We start from the raw sequence: 18,980 nt of genomic DNA on the forward strand, positions 1-18,980 counted from the left end.
TGGAGCCGGTCCTCGAGCTAAGTCTAATGTGTTGAGTGTTTTGCTTTACATTTTGTATGCAGCAAGACAACTTATTTCATTTCTCATATACAAGTTTTTAACAGGCTACTTTTTCTGTCAGGAGGTATCAGCTATTTAATGTGGGTGAAAATCAGCACCATCTGTTTAATTCTGAACATGCATGTGCCACCTTGCATCTCTCGTTCAAGAACGTTCGTCCAGTCAACTACAGTAGAGCTGGGGTTGAGGGATCAAAATAAATACATAAGCAGCCTTTAACACATTAATCCAAATGTCTCCACCGAAGTCAGGAGGCACTTCCTCATGTAGCCGTGTGGCTGCCAATCACTTATGTAAATACAGGTTTTTTAATTAAATCCAATGGTATAATAGCAAGAAACAATTAATAGTGTGAATAATGAATGTTTGTTTAATCATTGTTTGTTTAATCATTTCAATCTGTGAATAATGAATGTTTGTTTAATCATTTCAATCATTTCAATCTAGTGTATAATTCAATAATAATAGCATTAAAATGCAAGCTAGATACAAAGTATTCCAGAGTAAACTAGACAGCCAAGGAGACAATCAGGACTAAAGAATGGGGCCAATAATATACTCACACTCATTTTTATTTTATATATAAACTGAATATCTAAAGACGTTTAAGAAACATTATAAAATCGGTATACTACCGTAGAAACACACAAACAAGTTTTTAAAAAAGAAATGGATAAAATATTTCACTCTCCTCAAGAGATCCAAAACACTAGTAGAGCAATGCTTTATCAGAGAAACCATTATTTCCTTATCCCTGGTCAGAGGTGCAAGGTTGAATAAAATATTGGGGGGCACGTAAGCCCCACCATGCATAATCAATCACATGATGCAGTACATGCCAATCAACTGGGGGGCTGGACCCCCTCAAATATTTTATTGGAGGCCTCAAATACCCCTCAGCCTCAACCTGGAGTTGGCTCTTATGGCCCTGGTGAACTTGTGCCACCAGATTAGAAGATGGAGGAAGGAAGAAGGAAGAAGGAGGGGGAGGAGGAGGAGGAGGAGGAGGAGGAGGAAGCAGCTTTCCTCCCTGTTCCTATTTTTTAAAACTTATTTAATCCTTTCTTTTAAAAAAAAACACCCTCCCATTGGTTTCAATAGGAGGAAAATTAACAATGCAAGAGGGAGGAACATTTTTAATTGGGAAAATGGTGCAAAACAGAAAGTCTTCAAAATAACCCTTCTCTAGCATCATGGTCTTATAGCTGCTACTAACTTAAAAACAAACAAAAATCCAAGGAGCATCCTGCATGTCATCTCCTGCATCCCTAAGGAAGTGGCCTGGCGGGCCTTCTTGGAGAGAAAGTATTCTTAATGGTAGTGGTACTCCTGGGAAGTCGCTGCTGAAAGTCATGAAGGCTCTCACGTCCTGCCTAAAAGGGACCCGGGGGCGGGGGAATCCCTTTCCACCCAATCCTTGCACAGATTTTAAGACCAGTGCGGGGCCAGGATGAATAAGTGTGGTGTCTTTATGAAGTGCTTGTTGCTGATAAGTGTTGCAGAACATCATGAAGCGATGGCATCTAGCCCAGAACTCACTGTCCGTTCTTTCCGTGTTTCATAACCAAAATATATATTAGGAATCAATTTGTATGCTTCAAATGCCCATGTGGATGGAACTTGGGCATAGCAATGGGTAAATGGAAAATTGTCAGAACTGTGCAAGGACTCGCAAATTTCTTAAATTAAACTGCAGAGAATCCTGTGACTCTCCTTTTTGAGACGTGCACTTAGACTTGAGTCTTGATTAGTCTTGTGTATTTCTCAATATTAGATATGCAGTTCTGAGTACTGCCAAAGAGGTCATGCCACTAAGTGAATAGGTCTATTAGGCAACAAATATTCATATAACTCTTTCAGGAAGAGCAGAACAGATGTTTCTTCAGAATTCCCTATGCCATAAAAAGTTTCCCACTTGTGATGTCCTTGGCTGCTTGTTGCATAGATTTTTGCATTGTTGTAGATGTTTCATATTGCTGTCCCCTAGAAGAAAATACAAAAAACTACATTTCAAGACTATATATATATATATAACAATATTACTTAACATGATTTGAAACTATTTTCATATGTGAAAGTGTTGCTAAATGTTGTCATTGTTTTTATATACAAAACTCTGTGATTGTTTTTATTGCAGATGTTTTAAATTGTGAAATTGCTTCTGGATATTTTATGGGAAGCGATTCATAAATGAAATAAATATGTAACTATATATTTGAGACTACCACAAGGCTAACATTCTGTGATGAATGGATGGGTGATGGACAGAGGCCGACAAAAAGCAGTGAATCTTCTCAGGTCATTCTCACGTGATTACCCATTTAAAAAGACACTTTAAGCAAGAAAGAACACCCCTCCCCAAATTTTATAGCCATGTGTCCTTGTAATCCCTTAATCTGGTCCTGATTACAATGTGAACTCAAACAATGTTGTCTTCTGATCTAATTCTAGTTCAGATAAAAACAGCAGCTGTAGAATGTGCATGTTCCTCCCATTCATGAAAGTTAACTTTGAAGTCCTGTTATTGCCTCTTATATGATAACGCTGTTAACTATCTCACAGCCCATATTTATATAATAACAAGCCCATTTATTAAGCAAGCAAGACACACCTGTTAAGTAAATGCCCTCCCCCCTTACATTCCTTTGAAGGGGCATTCAGACTAAGTACACTTAGACTGCACTCCTATATGCTTTACCTGATACAGATCGCACTGTTAAAGCTCCTATAACGGAGCAGATCTTTTTGCAACCTAGATTTTTTTTTTTTACAATTTACCCTTGAAACTAGCAAAAAGGCAAACTGAATGTATGCATGTTTAAATCATTTAATATGTACAGTTATTAAACAATTACAAATCCTAGCAAATATACTAGGATTTTACACACACACACACAAATATAAAACAAGAGAAACATTGGAAATTGGTGGACTGTCAAAGTTGCCATTATTATTATTATTATTATTATTATTATTAGAATTTATATACCGCCTTATACCCGGTGGATTTATTATATCATCTGTAAAGAATGGCATGGATAAAAAATTCTGGGACCAGTGGTTAAACTCTCTGATTTCAACCTAGAAGGTTTAGGAATGTGAGCTAAAACTAAGTGGTTTTAACAATCAATCCCTCTTAACAGAGAACTCTTGGAATTGAACTTCTGCATGGGAAACACTGTAGCAGCCTCATACCAACTCTCAGCACCCTTCCAAAACTGCAGCTCCCGGTATTCTTTGTTTAAAATGTTTAGTGTGAATATGGCCTCAAAGAGGCTAGGCTAGCCTGATTCAGTCTGCATACTGTACTTGCTAGAGATTAAGTCCTATTGATCTTAACTGGGTTTACCAGAGTAGACATGTATAAGGTGTACACTTGCAGTGTAAGCAGTTTTTGCTTACTGTAAGGAGGTAGACCTAAAATTGTATTGAAAACTTCACACAAATCTTATCTTCGGCAATTGGCTAGCTAAACATATTCCAACATTCTGAGATACCCATTATGAATTGAATACTGGTTGCTAATAACCAGCAAAACATCTAATTCCCTAAACCCATAAGATCTATAAGAAAAAGCAAAATTACACTGAAAGGAAAGCTAAAAGACCGGATTTAGCTGTGGAAACAGAGACATGCATCTGCAGCATGCTGGTTTTGCTTTAATATCTTGTGTCCTTGCATGGGCAAGGTTCTTATCTTAAGTAAGCTTTCTGGTTGGAGCACTTCTGGCAAACCTTCCAGGTTAACACCACAAAGTTAATTAGAGTCACTCCTCAGTTGCTAAAATTCTGAACAAGGGTTACTTAGCTATTGGATTTGCTTGTAGTCAATTTCTTTGCAAGAATCAGGTGAGATACCTTAGGGATTTCACATTGTCCAAGGCAGGCTATGCAATTCATTGCATAAATACCCTACATCATCGGTTTCAAATTGGTGGTCCGTGGATCCCAAGGCATCTGCATAACCCACCCAGGGGGTCCGTGACACCATTCACATTTTTTTTTAAAAAAAAAAACCTACCATAGAGATACCAAAATTTTCGAAAGTAGGGGGTCCATGGCTTGGCTTTTGAAAAGCAGGGGTTCTGCAGTACTTAGCTAACTGGGAACCACTGTCCTACATGGTGAAAATGTGCAATATTTATGTAGGTGAAAGTCTGCAAGCATAGTGGGGGGGGGAACCCCACACACTTAATAGACATTAAAGGTAAAGGTAAAGGGACCCCTGACCATTATGTCCAGTCGCATTGGGGAGCCTAATACATATAGAACACTCCATACACTTGTAGTGACTACCAAGTTCCAAGAGTTAGTACAGCTGCCTGTAGCTTCAAGGAGAGACTAACAAAGAGTACCAGCTTTGGCACTATTTGGGTTCTCAATAACAAGAAAATGCAACGCTAATGCCAAAGCGAGCAAATGCTAAACTCTGTCCTTCCTGGGAGCCCAGAGCAAGAGATAGCTAGAGGGAGGCTTCTGTAGTATTGAAACTAGTGGCCGTTACAGGTGCATGGAGGCTCTCCCCATTTAATGCATCTTTCAGAGACTTAACATTCATCATATCTGTCAGTGAATCAGCTCTAATATGCAATATTTCATTCACATAACCTTCTCTAGCCTCCTGAAATACAATAGTCTGACTCTGGATTCCTCAGCTGACAAGTCAGCTGTTGCACATAGATAGCATGGTTTTTGAACGATATTCCACTGATATTTGTGTGCCAGTGGTGCAGTCTGCAATGATTTATATGATATTACTAAGTGCTCCACTTGCAGCCTGAAGAAGTACAAACCTTTCTGTGTTTTGCTGTCTGTCTTCCTTGCCATCGTCTCATCCCTCTTCTTTAATCATCAGATCCATTCCTATTATGAGTTTGCACTATTGTCCCATGTGGAAATTTCACCCGGCCCATCTGAAGTCTCCCCATCCTCCATTTTTCCACCAATGTGCAATGCATCAGACTCATCTGGCACACATCTCCTGAGGATGCAAATATAATTGCACAAATTCAGTGGTGTTGTTTAAAAAAAAAACCCTGAGCCAACATTGCCAAGTGGTGAAAGCATGTTTATATTCATAAGAACAAAAAGTGAAAGTGCTGTCCAGGATGCATCCAGACTTTTAATATGTTTGGGGCCTCTTAACCTAATTTCAAAATTGTTTCTCAAACTTCTGTACACTTGGGCTGAGCAAAACTCTTAACATTTGCTAGATGAACTTTGATATATTTGTTTTACATTAGGTGAGACATAGCTGGCTAGTGAGTAAGCCTTAGCTAAGGGTTCCAACGGCTGAAATTTTTTAGAAAGCCTTATTTTGAAATACGTATTTCCACACAAGTCAAGAAAGAAATGACATTAAAATATCACAAATCTCCATATTTGTAAACTTGGCATATACAACAATGATTAGATCCAGCATTAAATCATGAAAAGTGGTATTCCTCAAGCCAAAGGGGGGGACTTTTGGATAAAATACTTCAAGCATTTTGAGTATACAAACATTGTGTAAATAGTAGGGCTGCCATACATCTGAATTTTCCCGGACACGTCCAAGATTTCAATTTCCGAAAGGTGGCACTTCATCCAGGATCTTAGGCAAGTCAATTAAAAAATTGTGGGTTTTTTGGAGTTTCTGTAAAATAAAGCTCAACGACTTTGGGGGTGTCCTGGTTTTTCCTTTTTGAAATATAGCAACCCTACAAATAGTTAATTAATTACAAAATCACATTGGAATCACTTTACGTAGGCATATAGCCCAGGTGAGGGCAGAACTTGGGTACAGAGGCATGACAGAAAGGTGCATAAAGTCTACATATGCACATGTATATAAATGTATACACAATGTATATGTATAGATTGTCTCTGGGGTAGTGAAATGCTATATTCTGGTTTTAGATGGTTTGTGTTTTATCAACACAATGGTTTGCAGTGCACACAGCGAAACTATAAGCAGCATTAAAAAAATTAATGCCACACTTTGCAACTTACATTTTAAATAGGCATTGTACCACTTTCATGGCTTCCCCAAAAGAATCCTGGGAACTGTAGTTTGTTAAGCGTGGTGAGAATTGTTAGGCAACTCCTATTCCCTTCACAGAGCTATAATTCTCGGAGTTTCCTGTGAAGAGGGATTGATGGTTAAAAGGCCAATTTGTGAGGCATGGAAAGGTGGGAGGGATGTAGAGTTTAGTCCCACTGCATTCAAATGGTCTTAGAAAGTGCATTTAAAGACTGTGCCCTAACAGCACAATCCTATAGATGTTTTTAGTATGGCTCACTCCCAAGTAAGTGTGTACAAGATTGCAGCCTAAACTTCACTCCGGTGTAATAAAATATTCACATAAAAGAAGGTCCACATTTTATTTTCAAGTACTCCATTTTGCTGGCTACTGTGTTCATAGTGTTTATGAAAGATAAGAAATGCCCCTTTTTACAAGCGTCAGTTCTATAAATAATGACAAAACTTAGTCTTCCTAGAAAACACGGCAGTTATAGTGTTTTGACAGAACTAATGGGGGCTTAAGTGGTGACTTCCAGCAAAAGAAACAAAAATGCTATTGCTTCAACAACAACAGAGACTTTCAAATACAAAACCAGAACAGCAGGGCTCCTATTTAAGGAACAATATCTAAACACTGGGCACAATTATATATTTTAAAATGGAATAGTAAACTGAACCTGTTGCTACGTGCTAAATTACCTACCTGCAGTCCACCAGACTTAAGCAATTATAGTTTTAAACAAATTCCTTCCCCTCTAATTGGTTTAATGATTTTCTGGTGGGGACACATTGTACCGAAAAAAACAAATTCGCATTTTTGATCCAGAGGGCTGAGGGATGTACAAGGTTTTTTTTTAAGGCTACAATCCTAGCCTGGTTCTCATAGCATGCTAAACCAAGGCTTGGCTGGACAACATACCTGTGGGCCCTTAGAAAGGAGCTTGCAGCTGCTTTGCTGCTCCCAAGCCCTTTTTGCCACCACACCATGATGAGCTAATGTCATGAACTGTCTGGATACAGAAGAGTGGTGGGACTCAGAGCCAGGGGATTGGTGGTGGGACGATGATGAGTGGTCAGCAGGAGAAGACAGGGGGTGGAGAGGTGTTGGAAGATGGAGGGGCAACAGGGTTTAGTGAGCAGGAAGAGTCTGTGGCTGAATGCAGCTCAGACTCTGAGGCAGAAGCAGAGGCTGGAGAGGAGGGGGGTCAAGAGGCTCCTGATGAAGCCAGGGATTCTCTGCCTCCTGCAGTGACAATCTCCCCAAGAAGGCACAGAATAATGAGGAGAGCAGAACAGAGGTGTGCAGACACCTCTGCAGACACAGTTTGAGGTTGTGTGAGGGAAACCCTGGAGAGGAGGAGCCTTAGAGAGAGGTAGGAAGGCGGGGCCCTTCAGTCCTCGCAACTATGTCATTGGGGCAAGACTTCCAAGAAAGAGGCCTGATCTGTGGTTTGTTTCCTTGGATAAAGATTTAACTTCACTGGCCCTGGGTGATTTATTGTTTTTGATTGCTGACCTACGCCTTTCTGAAGCCCTGACAGCTAAGTCAAGCTCCGAGGCAGATTTAAGAGCAGCATGACTGGCTTCCCCGCACTGGGCACTGAGCCTAAGAGGCACTGCAGAGCATTGCAACTACGGCATAGTGAACTGAACAGAAGGCCAGAGGCAGGATGGGGCGCCGAATTTTGGCCTTGAACAGGGCGCCGCTGCAATTTGAAAGACCCAAGTCCACCCCGGCTAAGCTATGGCTGAGCATATCATCCAATCCTGGGCTTGTGGTTAAGCTTTTTCCTCACTAACTACAAGCCAAAGTTTGTTCTAGGTTGCACCTCAAAAAGTGACATTTTGTCAAACAAGGTCAGTTATAACTGTCTAGCAAAGTAAGACAAAGTGAAGATCCAGCTGAAACTTCGGTTGGTTTTTGGTGTGCCTAAGGACGGGAACCTGAGGGACCCAGGTGGCGCTGTGGTTAAACCACTGAGCCTAGGGCTTGCTGATCAGAAGGTCGGCGGTTCGAATCCCTGTGACGGGGTGAGCTCCCGTTGCTTGGTCCCAGCTCCTGCTAACCTAGCAGTTCGAAAGCACATCAAAATGCAAGTAGATAAATAGGAACCGCTACAGCGGGAAGGTAAACGGCGTTTCCATGTGCTGCTCTGCTTTGCCAGAAGCGGCTTTGTCATGCTGGCCACATGACCTGGAAGCTATACAACGGCTCCCTCGGCCAATAATGCGAGATGAGCGCGCAACCCCAGAGTCGGACACGACTGGACCTAATGGTCAGGGGTCCCTTTACCTTAAGGACGGGAACCACTGATCCAAATTTGGCCCGGGAGGCAATTTCCCCAAACCACACCCAACTGCCCTACACCTTACATCATATGTGAACAGGGAGAGACACAGCTGGATTGGCTGCCCATCCATCAGACATCCTAATGATGGCAGGTGATTGATAGGTGAATTGTTACACCCAAGTTGGCCCACCTTACTCCATGTTCATATTCCCACGAAAACCAGTATGTAGTACAGGAAATAGACCAACCTTTTTCCCAACCTTAGGGCATGAGCTTCCCCAGGGTGGTGGCAGTCTACCTTACAATCTAGAGGGTCAACTGAGTGAGATGCAAATGAGTTCCAGCAGTAGCCTAACATGCTGTGAGGGCTGCTCCATGGAAACCCTTTTCACCTTTGGTGTGAACCCTCCACAAGAATGTTGCACAACGAAAATAAACAAAACAACAGCAACACTGCATTGCATTTTGTGTAGCAGGTGTTTCACAAGCTTAAAATACGATTAACCTCTCAAATCTAAGCCTAAAACCTGTGTGTATGGACACTTTGCCAGTGACCTTGGTGAGAGAAGACTCCTATCAAATGGTCTCCATTGTAAAAGTTCTTTGTATTCATTGTCTGACTTTTGAAGGTTCAATTGATCTCTTTTGTAGTGCTTATCACTGCACTTTCTGGCACCAGTGTGACTTTAACAATGCTCCCCTCCAGATGGGAACTCTCCAAATCAGATGCTAAAGTACTTTAGGAAATCCCTTTCTACAGACAAAACATGTTTCCAAAGCAGGATTCGAAGCCTTTTGTCCTGTTCTGAACAAAGTCATCCTGATTTGCAGCCATGGGACAAATGGACCACAGCAACTGCAGCCTGTTTTCAGGGAAAAAAATAAAATAAAATCAAGCGGTCTAGCAAGAAACATACATGCTATTAACAGGGATGCAGTGCAATGGACACTTCTGCCTGTTCATTAAGCTTTTACGCTTTCAAAGTCAGTGCAAGTTTTTTTTAAAAAAATGGTGCTCACTTCAGTACTTAGGAGAATTAAGGAGCAGTTGTCAGGAGGAATAAATCACAATGGCTGTAATCCAGCATGCAACTATGCATGATTCAGTCCCACTGATTGAAGCTGTTCTATCAACCTGAATGGGACTTAAGTGTGCATAATTGGGTGCAAGGCTGCTTTCATCCTATTTCAATTCTAGGAAGTAGTGTTGTTGTTGTTGTTGTTGTTGTTGTTGTTGTTGTTGTTGTTGTTGTTTGTTGCTATGGTGCTAGTATCACTGTGTACACCTAAGACTGCAGCCCTATGCACATTTACTTGAACACAGCGGAACTTCCTTCCTGGAAAATCGGCATGTTGGCCAGGCTGTAAACTGGATCCATTTTTCTTTCAGTTATCTCAGAGGCTGCGGACAGAGACCATACATTTAAAACACATTCCCAGCACCGCTCAAAGAATCCTGGGAACTGTAGTTTAGACGTCACAGAGCCACCATTCCAAGCACCCTTAACCAGTGCCTTTTTTCTATTTTTAAAAAAGAGTACTGTACTCTTGTTTTGGCTCAAGAAAATCACCATTTTATAGTTCAAATTGGCGGAAATAAATACAATAAATGGAAAAAAGTACAAAGAACATGTATTATACCGGGAAAGGAAAGGAAGCCACCACCAAGGGTGGTAACAATGAAACTGACCAATCACCGTGCTAGATTCCAACTCCTACTTCACACATTAAATGATCACTTCTGTCCAAGACTCAGGAAACACCGTGACAGGAAATAAGGCAACCATTGGGGTGGCAACAGAACTGACAATTCACCGTGGAGAAGAAACTTTTTTTAAAAAAAATTAGTTTCTTCTCCATTTAGATTCACAAAATGTTTAGGGGTATGTGTACCCCTGTGTACCCCCAGAAAAAAGCACTGCCCTTAACAAACTAGTTATCAGGATTCTTCTTGATCTCTGAGCAAGACCTCGCTCCTGTCAGCAATCGTGCTGCAGCATTCTTTGTTAAATAGCCGTTTCAGAGGTGCCTCAGACAAGAGGAGAGGGATTAAAAACAGCAGCAGCAGCCTTCTCTGTGTTTCAGATTTCCCAATCCTGATTGGATGCTAATAGCAAACAGCAGTGTTACCTGTAGTTTAGCCTTTGGAAGCCAGAGAACAAGGCTCCAGTGTCCTACATTGCTCCTGGATTATTCCTTCACAAGCAAAATAATCTTACATTAAAACACTAGCATCACAGAAACCATTCAAATGTGTTTATTTTTCCTGTAGTGGAATGTGAATAACCTGGCGCAGGCTTTTGGAAACTGAGTACATGCAGCTCTGGAGGCTACCAACTTCAGCACAAACAATTCTCTGTGATTCTTCCTTTGTTTTAATCATTGTCTGTGCCATATGCCATTGTCGTCACAGAGAGGCAGCCTTTTATCCTGGGAAGAAATTAGTGCAGAATGGTTCATCCAACTGTTTAAGACTTCATATTAAAAAGAAAACAAAAACCCTGGCAAGGAGAAATAGTACCTGACCCTGGAAGAATGGAGACAAACAGGATTATGCAACCATCTGTTGCAACCCGCCACCAAATCACACATCCTCCCTTTCTCAGTATGTGTATCAAATGCTGGAATGTACTGAATTTGTATTAAAACAGTAGCTGATTCCCCAAGCCCAGCTATTGCTAGTACTGTAGTAATCTGCCGTCTTCCTTTAACACCAGAATGTACATATTAGCTAGCATGTTAAAACAAACAAACAAACAAAAACATGCAGAATTTCAAAACGAGGACAACAAAACATGGTGCTGATAATGCCAATGTTGCAGGTTCGATCCGCGAATGGGACAGCTGCATATTCCTGCTTTGCAGAGTGTTGGACTAGATCAGGGGTGGCCAACTCCCAAGAGACTGCGATCTACTCACAGAGTTAAAAACAGGCACTGATCTACCCCATTTTGGGGGGTTCAGGTTGTTGAGCTTTTTTAGGGAGGAAAGCCTGTTTTTAGGGGTTCGGGTCAAAGTTGTTGAGCTTTTTTAGGAGAGTCAAAGTTGTTGAGCTTCTTTGAGGGGAGCCAGTGATCTACCAGTGATCTACCAGTGGATCACAACCAGTGATCTACCAGTGGATCAGTGATCTACCGGTAGATCACGACATACCTGTTGGACGTGCCTGGACTAGATGATTCTCAGGGTCCCTTCCAACTCTACAACTCTAGGATTCTAACATTACACACAGTCCTGATTTCTCAAGATATTTCCAGTTTTGGGATAAGCACACTGATGTCTCCAAAAATACGTTCCACCCGCTTTTATTCTTAGCTATCATCTATGCCCTTATATGGCAAATGTAAGAAGATTGCATGACATAAGAAACATTTGGGATTAAATTTGTAACCCCCATTGGGATTACATTCATAACACCCTTTCTGCCTTTATCCTAGATCTGAAGAGAGTCACAGTAGTGTACGGCTTCAGCTTCAGAAGAGGACCTGAGAGACCAGGGTTTAAATCTCCACTCGGCCATAAACTTTGCTGGGTGACCTTGGGCCAATCATCTCTCAGTCTATAACCTACCTCACAGAATTCTTGAGAGGATAAAAAAATGGGGAGGGGGGAATCATGAATGTACCCTTGAGAAGAGGAGAGCAACATGCATAGACCATGAGTGGTGAAACTCTGCTACTGGACCTGTAGAAGTTTACACTCAATGCATGAATGTCAAGGAGGGCAAGCCAGGGAACTGCACTTTCACAGCCAGACACACTGCCCCTTTCACACAAGGGGGATTAAGCCCTCAGTCACACATCTGATCCACGAGAAAGGGCTTTAGGTGTGATTGCCACTTCCCCAATGCACCAAGTGCAATGCTAGGAAAGCAAGGAGCTAGCCAAGCATGGGCACCTCTCATATATCCCTTGAACTCATGGAAGGGAGGGATGTCTTCCAAGCTCCCTGAGATGAGCATGAAGGGAGCTAAACTGAATAGTTAAAATGTCACTAAATGATTAACTCTAAGCCTCTTTCATTACCTGCTTACGGATACAGTGGAGATTTTTATCTGTATATGGGACAGTATGGAAACAATAAATGATGATACGTAAAATAAGAATTCTGAAGCGTTTTGCACAATTAAAAAATGAACTATATAAATCATTCCATAATATATTTATTATTCCAGATTACTTTGAGAGCTACATTTAGAGGGATGGCATCAAGCATCAAGAGTATGCCCTGCCCGGTGTGTTGGACCAATGACCATCTGAGATAGCCCCAGGGTCGTCATGAAGGCCATGAAGTCTTTAAATGTACTTTAAATATATACAACCAAGTATAAGAGACTCTCTGCTTCAGACATTTGCCCAGCATCTTGTCGAGACTGAGTGGTAATGGGGCAAAGGTAGTACATCCATTCTAGCTGCCCCCACCACACATTTACTTAACTGATATTTAGACTTTCAACGAAGAACAAATCAGGCATAGGAAACTCCTGATTTCACCCACCTATAACTAAATTCTGTGCCACCTAGCGAGTCACTTGGCTAAGCAGTGAGGATGGGAATCCTGTGATCCTCCAAACCAGCCTTCCCTCACCCAGTGCTCTCCAGTTGTTTCAAACTCCAGCACCCATCAATCCCAACCAGCATAGCTTAGATTTAGTACCGTAGCTCAAAACAGCTGTAGGTCACCAGCTTGGAGAAGGCTCTCCTCTAGAGGCTTATTTATTTGATTTTTCCTGAAAGGAGCTCAATGTGGCGAACATGTGGTATTTCCCCCCCCCACTCCCCATTTTATCCTCACAAGGACCCTGTGAGGCAGATCGTTGGACTCCAATTCCGATCAGCCCCAGCCAGCATGCATGGCCAATGGTCTGGGACAATGGAGGTTGAAAGCCTCAACATCTGGAGAACCCCAGGCTCCCTAACCCTGCAATATAAGAGCACAAGCCCCCCCCCCACACACATGCAGCCTCGTGGATCCAGATGTGGGGAGAAATAGCATCCTGGAGGAGAGCAAACACTGTTGTGGGTAAACAGGCGGCAGAGGCGGCACAGAGCACGGCCGCTGACAGCCCTGGGTACATAATGGTCCTACAGGTGACTCAACCCTAAGCGTCAATAATGATATAAACGCGCTTGAACGCCGCCTGCGCTGACGTCAGCGTGCAGCCCCGCCCCCGTCCTCTCCGGCTGACCTCGGGTAAGCCTCTTTCGCGCGGATCCCGGCTGGGGAAGCTTCGGCCAATCAGCTAGGCCGGCGGCGCGAGGCGTCTTCGCGTGGGGAGGGGGGCGTGGCGTGCGTGTCGCGGCCTGGCAGCGGGCCTGTCGCGTGGGGGGAAGAAAGGGGGCGTGGCTAACGTGTGCGTAGAGGGAGGGGAGGAGGAGAGGGAAGGGCGGCCGTTGCGCTGAGTGGGCGGGGTGCCGCGGCGGCGGCGGCGGCGCGGCGGTGGCGTCTGCGCGCTGGCGGGCTTGGCTGGTACGTCAGCGGCAGGATGGCTGTAGCTGTTGACCCAGCAGCAGCAACAGTAGCAGGCTCCGGTGGCGGCTTGGCGGCCCCAGCGGTGGCAGTGGTGGCTGTGGGGCGGGAGGTGGCGGCGGCGTTGGCGGCGGATTGGTAAGATGGCGGCGCTGCAGGAAGGGGGCAGGTATGGCGTGTCCTGCGGCAGAGTCACCCAGGACAACATCACGGTGCTACATGTCAAGCTGACCGAGACCGCCTTCCGAGCGCTGGAGAGCTACCAGGGGAGCAAGGTGAGGGGCGCCCCGGGGTCGCTGGTCGGCCTCACTCGCCCGAGGTGGGACGCCCGGGAAGGGAAGAAGAGGGACACACACCACCCGGCACAAGGGGCGCGGAGGGGCTGCTTCCTCGAGGAATTCCACGCACCCCACTCATCCCAGGGCGTGAAATCTCGCCCCCCACTGTGCTCAGTCTGGGTCCGGCTGAGGATCCCTTAGTCTGCTCTTCTCTCCCCCCCCCTTTCCATGGGACCGTCTCTCCATATGGTTCGTGCCTATTTATAGGCATGTGGGGGGGGTGGAATAAGAATACTAATTCCACATTCTTCCTCCCCACCAACTTAAGATCCCCCTCTCTTTCTTTTTTCTTTTCCTTTCGCGTAAGGGGGAAAAAAAGTTTTGCGGGGCAACAAATGCCCCAGCTGCCCTGTATGTACCTCACGCAGAAGGGAGGAGGAGGAGGAGGTTGGCCGTGGCAGAGGGCGATCCTTTGAAAATGGCATTTACACAAGAAAGTCATTTTTCTCGGTGTCGGTGCCAGCTAGTGCCTCTGGAGCTGGCGGTGACCGGAGCCAGCCGTTCCCAGATGAGGCCGATTCTGCTGAGCTGTCATTTATTTATGGGCTTAGTTCTTCTGCCTGCTGATCTCGCTCGCTCTCCCTCCCCGGGGCAGGGAGAGAGGGATGGGCTGAGCTTTTCCCTAGGCCCAGCTTCTCAGCCTGCCCACCCCGAAAATGTGAAGTGGCCTGGTTGTTGTTTTTTAAGGGACAATGGCAACTATGACAGATTTATTGTACATCTTTATCATGCTGTCAGGAAAACTTTCTCACTGTCTTCCTGTGTCCCCACCACCACCACCAATACCTTGTCCCTCTCCCACCCCCATCCATAACAGCTGCCTTGTGAGAAATCCTGATGGGGACAAATTCCACAGCACATTCCAGTGGTAACACCAGCTGTATAAATTGTTCAGCACATCGGAGATAATGTAGAAATGTTTTAAATCGGTTTATATCTGGATTGTATTCCCCTTTTCATTTATATTCTGGAGATATGTTAGATTCATGCAATGTTGTCTTTGTTTGGGGGATTAACACCCTACACTACCCCCCCCCACCAAAAGCATCATAGGGGAAGGGCATTTTAGACTTGGGGGGGAATGGGTCAGTTAAAAAGAACATGTGATAAATCTCTCTCTGTCAGGCTTCTCTTGCAAAAGTAGGGGACAGGAGAATTGATAGTCTTCTTTAGTTTTTCCTTACTGTAGCTTTCCATTGGAAACTTGAGCCTCCGCTTGTGTTTGTTCAGGGCACATTAAAAGTGGCTATATGTCCCAGCAAGGAGGATTAAGCTCTAATTAGCTGGTGTTTTAACATGGAATTTCAAATTAAATGTTGCTTGTCTCATTTTTTCCTCCCTAAGGCCCATTTGTTACTCTCTCCCCTCTCCCTTACTGTTCTGAGAAATCTTGGAGGATTGTTACTTTGAGTACAATGAATCCCAAGAAAAGGTGCTGATCGAGTCTTCTTTTTTCTTTTCTTAAAAAAAAATATTCTATGTCTTTTGTAGTGCCAGCAGGCTTTCTTCCAAAAGATTTCCTTTGAAACAGTTCTAGGAGCAATTCTTAAAAGATAAGCCAGGAACATACTAAAACCAGACAAAATTTAAATAACAGGTTCTTGACAGACAACAGTCTCTCTTCTCAGTCTCCGTGCTGCTTTCCTTATGTAGTTCTTCATGTAAAAAGATGACTCAGACATGGTTTTCCCAGAATTGACCTCCAAATTGTGCCTTTTCTTATGACTAATGGATGTTTTTCATAATAAGTAGGTGAATCTAAAATAGAGTAAGCGAGTAAGCTTCCTTCACTGAGTTTGCCCCTTCTATTCTAGTGTGTCTGGGCCATCATTCTCTCTGCCCCTTAGCCATTGAACAGAGTATTATAGCCAACACTGGGTTTTGTACTGCATAATTATGCAGTACATCAGCTGTTTCCCTTGTTAAACCTGAGTGGAAATCATTACTTCTGCCAAATGATCCTTCAAAATCAACTTCAAATTGCAGCTTTCCACTGCATATGTTTCTTGAAGAACTGCAAACTGTTATTGCTATGTCAAGCCTGCTTTAAGGCTCATATTTTGGAATGGGACAGTTTTAAACACTTGATTTCTGCTTTAAATGTAGAGAGTTGCTTGTGTTCCCCTCCCCCATCTTTTAATAATTAAGAAAAGTTAGAACTTTGGAGTGAGCAGCGTGTGGTTGGAGGTATAATTATTTTTCATACTCTGTGTTTTAAATAAATAAACTCTAACTTTTGAACCAAACTGCTTATAAAGAAAGTTTTAGAGTAAATATCTTCAGAGGATTTTTTGTTGTTCAGACTTAACCTCTTAAAGTGAGATTGAGTTATAGCAGTTCTTTAATATAAAAAATTGAGTTGCATAGTATACAAATTTTATGTTCAGTTTTAAATATCATTCTCCTGTCTTGAAACTAACTTCGGTCAATATTTAGAACATAAATATTAAATAATTTTGCCTATTTTGTAGAGTTTAAAGAAACCAAAGGCTTTCTTGAGGCTGAAATTGCTAGCTTTTAAATTTCCATAATGCTTTAGGTTTCCATAATGTAAGACATATTACTTTGTGGCACAGAATAAACTTTCTGAAGTAGTAATTGTAAAATACATAATTTTCGAATCAACTTAATTTCCTATAAAATGTAAAATATATATAAAACTGTAGATTTGAGTTTAATTTTAAGCATTCTTCTGGAGTCTCTTATGAATAGGGCCTCATGTACGTAATACGGTACCTAATTTAACCTGAACGTAGTGACACTCTTGCATGTTACAACACATGACTATTTAAAATTTGTGCTGAGTTCAGCTAGTCTACATTTTGTAGGTAAATGCATCATCGAGAAAGATAATTGCCCAAGCGGTGTAAAATCAAATGTGATTAACTTAAAAACAGGAGCTTAGCTGCAACATTTTTTAGTGATTTAGAATGTGAAATGTCACAGAGAAGGCAGTTGCAATCCTGCTTTCAGTTACATGAGAATAAATATCATTTAATTTCCTGGAGTTTACTTTACGTACAGAATTATCATGTGTATACAGATGTTATTTACCTATAATTGAGATAAATAAAATTTGAAGTAACAAACCTAGTTGCTGTTTCCTTGTCTGGTAAAATATTACTGTGCAAATACCGGTATGTCCAAAGTGAGTTCTGCAATATGCAACATACCGGGAATTTGTAACGGAAGGGAACAGAACTTGCCCACCATTTGATCAGCTGCCTGCAGAGTCATAAAGTAGCTATTAAAGTGACAGTTTGATGAACAAAAGTCAGTTTTGGCTTTTAGCTGCCTGCATTGGTAATCTTCACCAGCTTTCCCTATGCCCATTTTCCTAATTAATTAAACAGCAAAACATCTCTTAACTTGAACAGTTCTTCCAGCTGTCCAAAACACAGGGAAATTTGTAGTTAATTTCTTTTTATTCTTGCTATATCACAGTAGTTAGATATTATTGCCATTAAATTCATCCAAAAAGCACAGGGCAGTTTTACAATATGAAAACAAAACAATACTTGCCATAATAACAAAAACAATAGCGAGCGCACACACATACAGTTTAAAAGGCCATAGGTTGTTTAATTAGCTAAAGGCCTGCCTGGGAGAAGAAAAATGTTTTTGCCTGCATGAATAGCCTCCTGAAAAATAAAATAAATTCAAATATTGAAAGAAGCCATAGGCACTGTGTAAGGTATTTAAGAAATATTATCTTCAAACGCTTATAGTCATAAACTTGATGTGGGTGCAAAGCATTTGCTTGTAATGTAGGTATCATTTATAGGTACTGTCAAAACGTTTAGCTAAGCTGAAACATCATATATGCAATAAAATCTCATTATGGTGCAAACACATCTTGTGCCTTTTTAATCAGATCATTCCAGCAGCCTGTCTTTTTATTTTATTTCTTTAGTTTGAATAGGAAATTCAGAATAGTTCATGAAGCGGGTTCTTCAGAGGACCAGATTGGCTCCTGCTGCTGATCGGTGATCAGACTATAACTGCTTACAAGCTGGCACTGCCACTATTCTAAACGTGATCACTCTCTTGAAGGATGGCCTCACAACTAATACTTGCAGGAATCTGATTTGTGTCAAGGCCAGCTTTTTATGTGCCCATAAATAACCAGTAGGAACTTCGGGGTCAGGGCAGGTGTTAATAATTCTTCTAATCTACTAAAAGTCTGATCACTGTGCTACCGTAGTCCCTTTTTCTCTTCACATAACATTTTTAGAATTGTAATACTTTAATAATGTTGATGTCAAGCTTTCGTACTTGTTTCTGATTATTTATTTATTATAAATGCTCCTAGGGTGCCCTTCATTTACAGAGTTACCTGGATGGCATACAAAGGTTAATTAAAAAAATAAAAACAATATAATACTATGGAAGATAAAACAACAACATAAAAACAATGGAGACAGTTTTAAAAGCAAGCAACAGGCTGGGTACTGATCAACTTTAAAACTTTGGACTTTAAATTGCCCAGGCAAATAAATGAGTTTTAACCTGGTGCCCAAATGATTGTACCATTGTGTCATGTGGATCCTTTGGGTTCAGGCAACTTGCTTATTAGTATATAAACTACATGCAAAAGTCCTAAAGTGACCCTTTTAATACAAGTTGGGGGGGTGTTGCACTTTGTAATATATATCGTTCTTCTAGGTTGATTATGGAGCACCTAAAAATATACTGAGAGCTTTACAAAAGGTAATACAGACAGACCTCTGCCCAAAGCAGCTTAAAATCTAAAAATAAATAGGCAACAGAGTACAGGAAAATGGAGGGAATTGAGAACAATAGTATGGAGATTAAGGGG

At 42.1% G+C, this 18,980-nt stretch overlaps 1 protein-coding gene across 1 annotated transcript in view; it reads left to right on the forward strand.

Moving 5' to 3' along the window:
- The first annotated feature begins 13,921 nt into the window (after nt 1-13,921).
- The window catches only part of ELL2 (elongation factor for RNA polymerase II 2), a 40,401-nt gene continuing 35,342 nt past the window's right edge, over nt 13,922-18,980 (forward strand). Inside the window, exon 1 of the mRNA XM_035099692.2 lies at nt 13,922-14,098. Coding sequence (XP_034955583.2) covers nt 13,967-14,098 — 132 coding nt within the window. The 5' untranslated portion in view covers nt 13,922-13,966. The remainder of the gene's footprint in view (nt 14,099-18,980) is intronic.

Source organism: Zootoca vivipara, chromosome 11 (assembly GCF_963506605.1).
Source record: "Zootoca vivipara chromosome 11, rZooViv1.1, whole genome shotgun sequence".
Lineage (NCBI taxonomy): Eukaryota > Metazoa > Chordata > Lepidosauria > Squamata > Lacertidae > Zootoca > Zootoca vivipara.